Below are 13,565 nucleotides of genomic sequence, written 5' to 3' on the forward strand. Positions count from 1 at the left end.
AATGGGCCGGCCCACCATGTTAGCGGTCAAGTGGGGGGTGTACGCGACACGAGCCATATTGCTTGCAGTGAGCAATACCCAGCAGCACCCGGATCGATCACATGCGGGCGAGCTCGTTGGGGCCTCACCGATGCGCCGACTCCATTCTCTAGGGAGGGGCAAAACTGAAGCGTCATTGTGGCTGTTCGGTGAAGCGGCTGAGTGAAGCTAATCCACCAGGGGGAAAAGTCAATCATCGGTTCATGGAAGCATTCATGGTTGCTAATGTGCGCCACTTTCCAGCGGCAATTAATGGAGGTATGTGTTTCAATTTCTAAAAACTGAGTTGCTTTTGTATATATACTCCGTCGTCACGAGCAGGCTAGCAGCACAGAAGGAGACAGAAAGAGAGATGCAACAATGAGCGTCGGGCCTCACCTCTATGGCGACAGAGTCAAACTAGGTGCACCTTCGCCGCTATTATCTTCAATCGTACCCCATCTGATCTCGTTCTCTGCCTCCAGCTCGCCTGGCAACGGAGAATTCGTTGACGTGTCTGTGTCTCGATTTGCCTCTGGAGATGCTTTTCCTCCCATCTGTAACACCCCCAGTGTCAAGCTACAATATTCCCCTACTAATGATGCCAAGTCATCACTGTTATTGTTGCTAATCTCACGTTGATTTAAAACCAATTCAAATTCAATTTTAAAATAAAGTCAAAAATTCAAATTTGCCAAACATGAAAACTAAAATGTTCAAAGTGTGGAAAATAATCACTGAGTAATTCTCATGTTGGAACCAACCTCTTCTGAATTCCCAAAATGCCCATGGGAATTAACTCAGTGCTCCAGCAGCATTTAATTTGGCCTTTTCAATTTCTAAAATTAGTTAGGCAACTCCTTTTGGCCGAAAACTTTTTGTGCCATCTAATATTGTTGTGCTTGATTTATGTGCAAAGTTTTACAAGTAACAAAGCTCATTTGGTAGCTAGAATAAATAGAAAACAGTAGCAGGAATATAAAACAATAAAAAAACAGAAAATGAATAAAGCCTATTATGCCACTGGGCCATAAGTGGCCTCAGCACACAAGGCCCAGCCCACCAAGAGCCATCCTCCTCCATGTTCACAGCAGGAGGTCGTGGCACACATCCGACCACCATGGCCGCGGCTGTGGATGCGTGTTGGACATCCTGCGGCTTACCCCGGCGCCTACTTGACGCCCCGAGCTCTCCTCTCTCTCCCTGGTAACCCTAGTCCCCCAAATCCCCTCTCGTCACTCATATCCGACGACCTGGAAGAGGCCAAACTCGCGGTCGTCGTCATCGTCGTCGATCCCGCGGCCACCGGCCTCCATTCGTCGCGCCAAGACGTCGAGGAGCTCCGCCATCGTCGTCTCCGTCGCCCTCGCCTTTCGGTTGGAGCTCGGACGGACTGCTGCCTCGCCATCGCACGGTCTTCTCCGCACGGCTGCCGCATCTCGTCGACGAGCGCGGCGCGTCCAGCCACCCCTGCACCTTCCAACCATGTCCATGAGCTCCACCGTGAGTTCCTCTCCCGACTCCCCCCCCCCCCCCCCCCCCCCCCTCTTTTCCCCTGCTCGATTCGCGCCGTAGCCGTCGTCCCCGAGCTCATCTTGGCCGTGGCCGTGGACCTGCTCCTGCGCGTGCCTGCCCGCGCCTAGCCCCGCGTCCCGCGGCGCCCCTGGCTGCGCGCTTGTGCGCCTCACCCACGCCCCGCGTCTATCCCGTACACGCGCGCCCGTGCGTTGTTGCTCGTGTTGCTTGCCCGCTGTTTGCCGCTCCACTGATGCTAGTTGCCGCTGCTGCTTTAGCTTCTTGCTGCTCTTGCCGTCGCCGCTGTTCTTGCACTGCTACTGCTCTTGCTTGCTGCACCGCTGCTACTTTGCTAGCGTTGCTTGCTAGCGCCGCTTGCTGCTGCTCTGTATTGCTACTACTCGCTGCTTCTCCATGGCCGTGTGTGTGCGTGCTCTGTGTGTGATGTGTGCTATGCTGCGTCCTGTGTGTGTGCCTATGGCCGGTTGGGTCTCTGGATGAGACGTGGCACTGTTTAGATTAGTAGCTAGCTTTTTTAATTTCACATCGAGTAACCCCCTGGACTGCCCTAAACAGTGGCTAAACAACTTCTAACAAGAGCAAAAATATTATTGGGAGGTAGTACACTTGACAAGGCTCAAATGTTTCAACTGGACCAAATCCTTTCGATACGTGGATTAATTCCTATGAAAATCACAAAGTTCTATGTTTTGTTAAAAAAAACCAAAAACTGCTTTATTTTCATACCTACTTTAGAGCTATTGATGATCAGGCAAATGACCTCTAATATGGATGGAAGTGATACTAACATGTAGATCGCAGAGAAGTGCTCACAATTGATATAAGGCACAAAATCATAGGATATATAGAACAATAGCTATAGTCTCGAGAAAACAGTTAAGTGATGTTTTAAACTTTTGAATTCTTAGACTTAGTAGAATTTCAGAGATTTTGAGGATATTGTTAAATTTTTGAAAAATCATAGAAAATTAACCGTAGCTCGGATCGAAAAACTTTATATATGAAAGTTGCTCAGAACGACGAGACGAACCCGGATACGCAGCCCGTTTGTCTTCCACGCATCCCTAGCATAGCAAACACGCAACTTTCCCCTTCCATTTTATCTGTCCGAAAGCGCGAAACACCGGGGATATTTTCCCGGATGTTCCCCCCTTCACCGGTACCACCTCTTAGCGCGTTAGGGCACCCACCTAGCACCTATACTTGTCATGTTATGCATCGCTATGCATCTGTTTGCTTAATATTTATTGTTTCTTCCCCCTCTTCTCTTTGATAGACTACGAGACCGACGCCGCTGCTACCCAGTACGACTACGGTGTTGACGGCCCCTCTCTCTTGCCAGAGCAACCAGGCAAGCAAACCCCCCTTGAGCATTTCGATATCGCCCATTTCTTTCCCTCTCATTCTTGCATTAGAACTGCTACTGCTTTATGTATGATCCTACTCTGATGCATAGCATGTTGTTGTTACCTGCTTTCATACCTTACCTTCTTATCCTAAACTGCTTAGTATAGACTGGTTAGTGATCCATCAGTGACCCCCACCTTGTCCCAGTTGCCCCGCTTTATGTTCGATGAATCGATCATCGTGATCGACGTCCAAGCCCCGACACCGCACATCACCCCCCCCCCCCTAGTTGGACAACTCTGCAGAGTTACCGTCGAGTGCCGAGGGTGGAACCTCTTACATCACTTCTGATGAGATCTCTGTAGTGTAGCTATATGGTAGAGGTCATCGAGGGTGATTTCCTCCTTAAACACTTCCGTTACCGCTCTGTCGTGCAACCCCTCAAGTGTGAACCTCGAGGGTGGTTCCTCTTACGTTCACCTTGATGATAACATCGAGTTGGATTCACTAGGGGTGATTCCTCGGGTTTTCCCCTTGGTGTTAGACACACAGTTACTATGGTTACTATGACTTTGCACTGAGCCATGTTACTAAAGACGGGTCGACCCTGAGGGGTACACGCGCGAGCTTAATTGCGAGTGATGTGGAGACGGGTTGACCTGGAGGGTGCCCGCGAGATAATTACGAGGCGTGGCCGGGCATTCCTAGCCCTTGCCGCAAGTCCTCGAGACGGGGCAATGGGGTCACATCTTTCGTGAGTCTCTGCTTGTTACCGCGCGTTCCTAATCCACTATGATTTGGATATTTGATCTGAGGGGCCTCTGGCCCGATAGCACTAACCATCACGTGGGCATAGTATGTGCGTTCTACGTCGTATGCATCAGCCGAAGCTTAATAGACATCAGCGACTGAGCGGCGCGCGCCGGGTTGGACTAGTAAGCACCTTCCTTTTTGAAGGAGGTAGCTAGGTCTGCTCACCGGCCGCCCTCGCAACGTGCAGGAGTTCCCGGTGAGATGGCCCATGACCCCTGGGGGCATAGGTTTAGTTCAGCGTGCTGGCCTCTCTATTAAGCCTAGATCGGGTTGCGGCGTATTGTTTGGCCGAGGCCGGGCATGACCCAGAAAAGTGTGTCCGGCCGTAGTTAATCGGGCGTGGTGGGTAAGTTGGTGCACCCCTGCAGGGAAGAAAACATCTATCGATAGTCTGTCCTACGGTAACGGACACTTGGAGTTGTATCCCGATCGATACAACTAGAACTGGATACTTGTGATGAGAAATGGATTGTGATGAGAAACAGATGGTGATGAGAATTGGATTATGATTGGAACTGGATAGTATGGCTCTGGGATTGCTTTCTCGGAGGGAGTCGAGAAAGGATCTCTGGCCGAGGTTGATAACACTTCTACTACTTTACTTTATGCTACTCTACTCCCTCCTGTTGCTTCAAGATGGTGGATTCCAGAAGATGCTAGTCTTCGATAGGCTAGGCCTTCCCCTTCTCTTCTGGCATTCTGCAGTTCAGTCCACATATACTACCCCTTTTCATTGACACCGATGCATATGTAGTGTAGATCCTTGCTTGCGAGTACTTTGGATGAGTACTCACGGTTGCTTTGCTCCCCCTTTTCCCCCTTTTCCATTCTTCTCGGATGTCGCAACCAGATGGTGGAGCCCAGGATCCAGACGCGACCTTCGACGACAACTGCTACTACACTGAGGGTGCCTAATACTACATGGAGGCCGCCGACGACCAGGAGTAGTTAGGAGGCTCCCAGGCAGGAGGCCTTGCCTTTTCGATCGATGTTGCTTTTGTGTTAGCCTTCTTAAGGCAAAAACTTGTCTAACTTATGTCTGTACTCAGATATTGTTGCTTCCGCTGACTATTGTGTATTCGAGCTTATGTATTCGAGCCCTCGAGGCCTCTGGCTTGTAATATAAAGCTTATATTATTTTAATTTGTGTCTAGAGTTGTGTTGTGATATCTTCCCATGAGTCCTTGATCTTGATCGTATATATTTGCGTGTATGATTAGTGTACGATTGAATCGAGGGCGTCACAAGTTGGTATCAGAGCCGACTGCCTTTAGGTAGCCCCCTTTCCAACTCCTTGGCCGAAGTCGAGTCTAGTTACTGAAAAACTTTTACTAACATGGATGTGTGCCTTACGGGCCCACGTTGCCATTTGGGTGGTATTAGGATCTTTTATTCCTCGTCTATACTCTGGGACTCTGATCTCTCTTCTATCGGGTTAAATGGTTTTACTAACTTGAGCATTAGGATCTCGTGATCACATCCGCCCGGAGAGCCCCTTATTTCATATGATCGCCTGCTGCATCAGAAGATTCCGAAGATACTCTACGATATTCTCTCGAGACTTTGTGCCTGTTGCCTTTGCAATTCCCTACCACCGAAATATCCTTATGGATAGCTACACACACTTGCCAATTTTACATCCTAACCCATTGATCTTGTTATTACAAGATGCCCTGAACTGCTCTCCGTTGTTCCGAGAATCCCCTGAGCTTACTGCCTTGCAGTTCCTTGTCACCTGAATACCCCTTCGGATAACTTTGTGCACCTATCAAGTACCCGCTAATCCTCAGTTGATTTATGTACTTCACAAAAGCCTTCGTAATACCATTCGTTCTTGTGAAAATCCTCAACAGCCTTTTGTTCTTGAATTTCTTGCTTGCTTGCATTATGGTTAATACCATAAGTCTAGTAATCTTATTGTCATCCTTTGTCTCTATCATTTTGAGTCCGTTGATACAATATGTTGCGAATGATCGCAATCCTCAGTCAGATCCTAAAATTCATCCTTCCGGCTCAGACGTCATTTTAACATGTGTTGAATCTCGATCAATCAAATCGCCATCGATTGTACCTCTAAGGCTATTCTACCTATCCATCTCTAATCAGAGCATTGCTTCTGATCCCTTGTCTTGGAATTCATAATTCCTTTGCAACTGAGCTCTCAGTTAGTCAGTTGTTTCTATAATCTGATCTCCTTGCATTCTTTCTTCCTCTGGTTGAATATTGATGCTCACATCAGATCCACATTGTGGACCACCAGACCCCTTTTTCGGATTTTATCCAACAACATTCTTCATATTCAATAAGCTTGTGAGCCTTTCCTCGGATACATAATGCTTTTGGTAAATTGTATCCTCCACTTTCTCAAGCATGCTCTACTACCGAGCTTGTGTTACTTATTCTCAAAATTTATGATATATGTTCCTAAGATGCCCCGATGGGTTGAACCTATGCCTTCCCTAATCTGTGTGAACTCGAGAGTTACGCGGGTTATACTCTACTGGCTTTTCGTCAGATAAAAGTTCAATACTATAGCTTCATCAAGAGCGAGAAGTAAAATGAAAGGTTATGCATTGTAGAAGTGGGAGTCGACCTTGAACCTTTGTGTTCATGCCCACGGACACGGTGTGGAACTTATCATGAAAGCTTCTTGCAAGGATATTTAATCATTTGAATAATTCTTCTGGTATCGTAAATTGGATCCCTTGCAGTTATGGTCTCGGCCATATTTCCTCCTTGATCCCATTGGGTAAGTTAAAATTACTTATCCTCTACAAATTGTTTCCCCTGTCCAACCTCTACTCCGATTTACCTTCTGGCATTACACCTAGTACTTGGTACTGGGAAGCTTTATACCCCATCACATCATTCCTAGCCTGGTCGGCTATATTTTTATCGTGTCAACTTTTAACTGTGTCACCTGGTCCTCCTTCCCGGAGCACAATTTTCGACGATGAGCTAAGCTTACGTCCATTTTCCTCATCATATCATTTCACCTTGAACAACAAGCTTGATTTCGAGTTTGTGACGTACCCATGGTTCCAATAACCTTTTGCTTCATCATTCCTTTGACTTGGTGTCGTCGCTAAATGATTACATCTTCAGGAAATCTCTCGACAAATGTGTCGTGATCATCATCAGCCTTATGAGCTCTTCTAGGATATCAATCGAATGAGAAATACAATCCTTCCCCTCGATGATTTATGTTATCATCGACAACATTCTTGCCTTCCCCAACACAAACTTGTTCATATAATTTTGGAAATACATCCTTTTTGGCATGTCGATGGATTGTGGCTGAGCCCGTCGGCCACACCCTCATCTTTTTCGTGCTAAAATTGTATGACTTATTTTCTAAGTTGTTTCCGATGGATCCTTGGTGTATCTAAAGTTTGACCTTTGCTTGAAACTATGTCAATGCTATCTCGAAGCATGTCTGTGGTAATCCGATCTCCAATAAGAACATTTGAAGAATGGTACTAAATTTTCTTATCAATTTTCCAAACACCGTTGTATGGGTAATGTCATGAAATTTCTTTCCCTTTACCTAATTGGTTATCTACTTACTATCCTGTCATGGATATCTTGCTCTGTCTGTCCTTGGGAAGGATATACCCCTGAAATATGTGTTTAAACACATTTTCCTTTCCATTGTTCTATTTAATTGGACAATTATATTTTCCTTTCCATTGGTTTGCTTAACCTTTCTTGTGATCTATATATGTTATAAGCAGAAATAAATCCCTGCTTATGGAAACACCTCGGTATACAATTCTGTCAGTGTGACCCTGTTACTATTGCTGACGACATCCTGGTAACCCCCGATGGACGAGAACTTTGCCTATTGGTCCACCTCATTCAACAAGCAGGAAAATGGTTCTCTTCGTCCCTCGCCCTTGGTACCGACGTTGTTACCGACATAATTGACAGGCTGCCCTCTAACATGCCTTGCTATCATGACCGTGCAAAATGCTAGCGCCCTTTCTACTTTTAACCCACATGGTGGGCCCAATAACCCACAGTTCCACAGGATCGAAACCTAACTCTCCTGTACCCCCTGTTTCTAAGGTTATTCCTCCCGCTTGGCTTCGTATCATGTCACGAGCCACCTTCTAAGAGATGATCTATTCCGGATGCTCTGAACTCCTTTCTCACACTCGGTTCAGGTATCAATCGTTTGTCCATCCGCTTGAAACTTCCTATTGTACCTTCATATTTTGCCCTCGATGTTTTCTTAAGTTTCAACTCGAGAGACACTTCTGCCACATTCCCTGAATTGTTCACCAGATAATTAACCCTATAAGGGTCAGTTCTTTCGAAGTTACTCTTTACTTCCGCACTTAAATCTCGGGATGAGATTTCTTGTAGTGGAGGAGATTTGTAACACCCCTAGTGTCAAGCTACAGTAATCCCCTACTAATGATGCCAAGTCATCACTGTTATTGTTGCTAATCTCACGTTGATCCAAAACCAATTCAAATTCAATTTGAAAATAAAGTCAAAAATTCAAATTTGCCAAACATGAAAACTAGAATGTTCAAAGTGTGGAAAATAATCACTGAGTAATTTTCATGTTGGAACCAACCTCTTCTGAATTCCCAAAATGCCCATGAGAATTAACTCAGTGCTCCAGCAGCATTTAATTTGGCCTTTTCAATTTCTAAAATTAATTAGGCAACTCCTTTTGGCCCCAAACTTTTTGTGCCATCTAATATTGTTGTGCTTGATTTATGTGCAAATTTTTACAAGTAACAAAGCTCATTTGGTAGCTAGAATAAATAGAAAACAGTAGCAGGAATGTAAAACAAAAAAGAATAGAAAATGAATAAAGCCTATTGTGCCACTGGGCCATAAGTGGCCTCAGCACACAAGGCCCAGCCCACCAAGAGCCATCCACCTCCCTGTTCACAGCAGGAGGTCGTGGCACACATCCGACCACCATGGCCGCGGCTGTGGATGCGTGTTGGACATCCTGCGGCTTACCCCGGCGCCTACTTGACGCCCCGAGCTCCCCTCTCTCTCCCTGGTAACCCTAGTCCCCCAAATCCCCTCTCCTCACTCATATCCGACGACCTGGAAGAGGCCAAACTCGCGGTCGTCGTCATCGTCGTCGATCCCGCGGCCACCGGCCTCCACTCGTCGCGCCAATACGTCGAGGAGCTCCGCCATCGTCGTCTCCGTCGCCCTCGCCTTTCGGTTGGAGCTCGGACGGACTGCTGCCTCGCCATCGCGCGGTCTTCTCCGCACGGCTGCCGCATCTCGTCGACGAGCGCGGCGCGTCCAGCCACCCCTGCACCTTCCAACCATGTCCATGAGCTCCACCGTGAGTTCCTCTCCCGGCCCCCCTTTTCCCCTGCTCGATCCGCGCCGTAGCCGTCGTCCCCGAGCTCATCTTGGCCGTGGCCGTGGACCTGCTCCTACGCGCGCCTGCCCTGCGTCCCGCGGCGCCCCTGGCTGCGCGCTTGTGCGCCTCACCCACGCCCCGCGTCTATCCCGTACACGCGCGCCCGTGCGCTGTTGCTCGTGTTGCTTGCCCGCTGTTTGCCGCTCCACTGATGCTAGTTGCCGCTTCTGCTTTAGCTTCTTGCTGCTCTTGCTGTTCTTGCACTGCTGCTTCTCTTGCTTGCTGCACCGCCGCTACTTTGCTAGCGTTGCTTGCTAGCGCCGCTTGCTGCTGCTCTGTATTGCTACTACTCGCTGCTTCTCCATGGCCGTGTGTGTGCGTGCTCTGTGTGTGATGTGTGCTATGCTGCGTCCTGTGTGTGTGCCTATGGCCGGCTGGGTCTCTGGATGAGACCTGGCACTTTTTAGATTAGTAGCTAGCTTTTTTAATTTCACATCGAGTAACCCCTGGACTGCCCCTAAACAGTGGCTAAACAACTTCTAACAGGAGCAAAAATATTATTGGGAGATAGTACACTTGACAAGACTCAAATGTTTCCACTGAACCAAATCCTTTCGATGCGTGGATTAATTCCTATGAAAATCATAAAGTTCTATGTTTTGTTAACAAAAAAAAAATCGAAAACAGCTTTATTTTCATACCTACTTTAGAGCTGTTGATAATCAGGCAAATGACCTCTAATATGGATGGAAGTGATACTAACATGTAGATCGCAGAGAAGTGCTCACAATTGATATAAGGCACAAAATCATAGGATGTACAGAACAATAGCTATAGTCTCGAGAAAACAGCTAAGTGATGTTTTAAACTTTCGAATTCTCAGACTTAGTAGAATTTCAGGGATTTTGAGGATATTGTTAAATTTTTAAAAAATCATAGAAAATTAACCATAGCCCGGATCGAAAAACTTTATATATGTAAGTTGCTCAGAACGACGAGACGAACCCGGATACGCAGCCCGTTCGTCTGCCACGCATTCTTAGCATAGCAAACACGCAACTTTCCCCCTCCGTTTTATCTGTCCGAAAGCACAAAACACCGGGGATATTTTCCTGAATGTTTCCCCCCTTCACCGGTACCACCTCTTAGCGCGTTAGGGCACCCACCTAGCACCTATACTTGTCATGTTATGCATCGCTATGCATCTGTTTGCTTAATATTTATTGTTTCTTCACCCTCTTCTCTCCGATAGACTACGAGACCGACGCCGCTGCTACCCAGGACGACTACGGTGTTGACGACCCCTCTCTCTTGCCAGAGCAACTAGGCAAGCAAACCCCCCTTGAGCCTTTCGATATCGCCCATTTATTTCCCTCTCATGCTTGCATTAGAACTGCTACTGCTTTATGTATGATCCTACTCTGATGCATAGCCTGTTGTTGTTACCTGCTTTCATACCTTACCTGCTTATCCTAAACTGCTTAGTATAGGTTGGTTAGTGATCCATCAGTGACCCCCACCTTGTCCCAGTTGCCCCGCTTTATGTTCGATGACTCGATCATCGTGATCGACGTCCAGGCCTCGACACCGCACATCACCCCCCCTAGTTGGACAACTTTGCAGAGTTACCGTCGAGTGCCGAGGGTGGAACCTCTTACATCACTTCTGATGAGATCTCTGTAGTGTAGCTATATGGTAGAGGTCATCGAGGGTGATTTCCTCCTTAACCACTTATGTTACCGCTCTGTCGTGCAACCCCTCAAGTGTGAACCTCGAGGGTGGTTCCTCTTACGTTCACCTTGATGATAAGATCGAGTGGGATTCACCGGGGGTGATTCCTCGGATTTTCCCCTTGGTGTTAGACACACAGTTACTATGGTTACTATGACTTTGCACTGAGCCATGTTACTAAAGACGGGTCGACCCTGAGGGGTACCTGCGCGAGCTTAATTGCGACTGATGTGGAGACGGGTTGACCTGGAGGGTGCCCGCGAGATAATTACGAGGTGTGGTCGGGCATTCCTAGCCCTTGCCGCAAGTCCTCGAGACAGGGCAACGGGGTCACATCTTTCGTGAGTCTCTGCTTGTTACCGCGCGTTCCTAATCCACTACGATTTGGATATTTGATCCGAGGGGCCTCTGGCCTGATAGCACTAACCATCACGTGGGCATAGTATGGGCGTTCTACGTCGTATGCATCAGCCGAAGCTTAATAGACGTCAGTGACTGAGCGGCGCGTGCCGGGTTGGACTGGTAAGCACCTTCCTTTTTGAAGGAGGTAGCTAGGTCTGCTCACCGGCCGCCCTCGCAACGTGCAGGAGTTTCCAGGGAGATGGCCCATGACCCCTGGGGGCATAGGTTTAGTCCGGTGTGCTGGCCTTTCTATTAAGCCTAGGTCGGGTTGCGGTGTATTGTTTGGCCGAGGCCGGGCATGATCCAGGAAAGTGTGTCCGGCCGGAGTTAATCGAGCGTGGTGGGTAAGTTGGTGCACCCCTGCAGGGAAGAAAACATCTATCGATAGCCTGTCCTACGGTAACGGACACTTGGAGTTGTATCCCGATCGATACAACTAGAACTGGATAGTTGTGATGAGAAATGGATTGTGATGAGAAAACGAATGGTGATGAGAATTGGATTATGATTGGAACTGGATAGTATGGCTCTGGGATTGCTTTCTTGCAGGGAGTCGAGAAAGGATCTCTGGCCGAGGTTGATAACACTTCTACTACTTTACGTTATGCTACTCTACTCCCTCCTGTTGCTTCAAGATGGTGGATTCTAGAAGATGCTAGTCTTCGATATGCTAGGCCTTCCCCTTCTCTTCTGGCATTCTGCAGTTCAGTCCACATATACTACCCCTTTTCATTGACACCGATGCATATGTAGTGTAGATCCTTGCTTGCGAGTACTTTGGATGAGTACTCACGGTTGCTTTGCTCCCCCTTTTCCATTCTTCTCGGATGTCGCAACCAGATGGTGGAGCCCAGGATCCAGACGCCACCTTTGACGACAACTGCTACTACACTGAGGGTGCCTACGACTACGTGGAGGCCGCCGACGACCAGGAGTAGTTAGGAGGCTCCCAGGCAGGAGGCCTTGCCTTTTCGATTGATGTTGCTTTTGTGCTAGCCTTCTTAAGGAAAAAACTTGTCTAACTTATGTCTGTACTCAGATATTGTTGCTTCCGCTGACTCTTGTGTATTCGAGCTTATGTATTCGAGCCCTCGAGGCCCCTGGCTTGTAATATAGAGCTTGTATTATTTAAATTTGTGTCTAGAGTTGTGTTGTGATATCTTCCCGTGAGTCCTTGATCTTGATCGTATACATTTGCGTGTATGATTAGTGTACGATTGAATCGAGGGCGTCACACTATCCCAGCGCACCTGCAAGGCAGTGTTGCATGTCTTCACATGGCTGTGGAAGACAAGGTGTTCTAATTAGGATTGGGGTGAGGTGGGTCCAACCATGCCTCCACTCCCTATGTAAATATGTGTTTCACGATTGGCCATGGGTTTTCCCTTCTCAATTTTTTAGCCCTGGACACCTTCCTTCTTGCTAGGTGGACTCCCTTCTGTGCCTCCTCCTATTGTTGTATTTTGCATTCGTACTTGTGGGCATCATACCGAAAATATTAAGAGGTACAAATATTGTTCCACTTGTACGACAATAACAACTCATATGTGTGTGAGAATACATTTATATTTATTTCCATCCTCCTCCTTCCCTGTTATGTTTATAGATCAATGTTCTTGCTTGTATCCCCTTTCAAACATCTTGGAAGATCATGTCAGAACTATTGGGGAACGCGGTAGTTTAAAAAAAATCTATGCACACGCAAGATCTATCTAGGTGATGCATAGCAACGAGAGGGAGGAGTGTTGTCCACGTACCCTCGTAGACCGTAAGCGGAAGCGTTATAACAACGCGGTTGATGTAGTTGTACGTCTTCACGATCCGACCGATCCTAGCACTGAAGGTACGGAACCTCCGCGAGCTGCACACGTTCATCTCGGTGACGTCCCACGAAATCTAGATCCAGCTGAGTGTCGAGAGAGAGTTTCATCAGCATGACGGCATGATGATGGTGATGATGAAGCTACCGGCGCAGGGCTTCGCCTAAGCACTGCAACGATATGACCGAGGTGGAAATCTATGGAGGGGGCACCACACACGGCTAAACAATCAACTTGTGTGTCTATGGGGTGCCCCCTGGCCACGTATATAAAGAAGGGGAGGGAAGAGGTGGCCGGCCCTAAGGAGGCGCTCCAGGTGTGGGGAATCCTACTAGGACTCCCCAGTCCAAGTAGGATTCCCCTCCTCTTTCCTATTCGGAGTAGGAGAGAAGGAAAGAGAGGAAGAGGGAGAAGGAAAGGGGGGCCGCGCCCCCACCCCTTGTCCAATTCGGTTTGGGCAGCGGGGAGGCGCGCCCCACCTCTTGGCCCTTCTCCCCTCTCTCTCCACTAAAGCCCAATAAGGCCCATTACTTCTCCCGGTGAATTCCCGTAAC

At 47.8% G+C, this 13,565-nt stretch overlaps 2 protein-coding genes across 3 annotated transcripts; both read left to right on the forward strand.

Annotated features, from left to right (window-relative positions):
• Positions 1-1,100: 1,100 nt before the first annotated feature.
• On the forward strand, positions 1,101-4,982 carry LOC125541210 (uncharacterized). Its single transcript, XM_048704673.2, has 3 exons — positions 1,101-1,521; positions 2,831-2,905; positions 4,565-4,982. Exons 1-3 carry the CDS (start codon positions 1,155-1,157, stop codon positions 4,627-4,629), a joined length of 507 nt encoding a protein of 168 aa, XP_048560630.2. The 5' UTR covers positions 1,101-1,154; the 3' UTR covers positions 4,630-4,982.
• A 3,584-nt stretch (positions 4,983-8,566) lies between these two features.
• Positions 8,567-12,350, forward strand: LOC125541211 (uncharacterized). Of its 2 annotated transcripts, XM_048704675.2 has the most exons (3): positions 8,567-9,037; positions 10,311-10,385; positions 12,032-12,350. In XM_048704675.2, the coding sequence occupies exons 1-3, from the start codon at positions 8,671-8,673 to the stop codon at positions 12,127-12,129; spliced, it is 540 nt and encodes a 179-aa protein (XP_048560632.2). In that variant the 5' UTR covers positions 8,567-8,670; the 3' UTR covers positions 12,130-12,350. The 2 variants fall into 2 exon arrangements, 1 of the variants encoding a protein (XP_048560632.2); XR_015615871.1 differs by lacking the exon at positions 10,311-10,385 and having other exon boundaries at positions 8,899-9,037.
• The last annotated feature ends 1,215 nt before the right edge of the window (positions 12,351-13,565 follow it).

This window comes from Triticum urartu, chromosome 2A, assembly GCF_056163025.1.
Source record: "Triticum urartu cultivar PI428250 chromosome 2A, HENAU_Tu73, whole genome shotgun sequence".
Taxonomy (NCBI): domain Eukaryota; kingdom Viridiplantae; phylum Streptophyta; class Magnoliopsida; order Poales; family Poaceae; genus Triticum; species Triticum urartu.

Coding starts and splice junctions, on each gene's coding strand:
- LOC125541210 (XM_048704673.2), top strand. CDS start 1,155: ATGCGTGTTGGACATCCTGCGGCTTACCCCGGCGCCTACTTGACGCCC. Junction 1,522..2,830: donor CCATGTCCATGAGCTCCACC/GTGAGTTCCTCT, acceptor TCTCTTTGATAG/ACTACGAGACCGACGCCGCT. Junction 2,906..4,564: donor TCTCTTGCCAGAGCAACCAG/GCAAGCAAACCC, acceptor TGTCGCAACCAG/ATGGTGGAGCCCAGGATCCA.
- LOC125541211 (XM_048704675.2), top strand. CDS start 8,671: ATGCGTGTTGGACATCCTGCGGCTTACCCCGGCGCCTACTTGACGCCC. Junction 9,038..10,310: donor CCATGTCCATGAGCTCCACC/GTGAGTTCCTCT, acceptor TCTCTCCGATAG/ACTACGAGACCGACGCCGCT. Junction 10,386..12,031: donor TCTCTTGCCAGAGCAACTAG/GCAAGCAAACCC, acceptor TGTCGCAACCAG/ATGGTGGAGCCCAGGATCCA.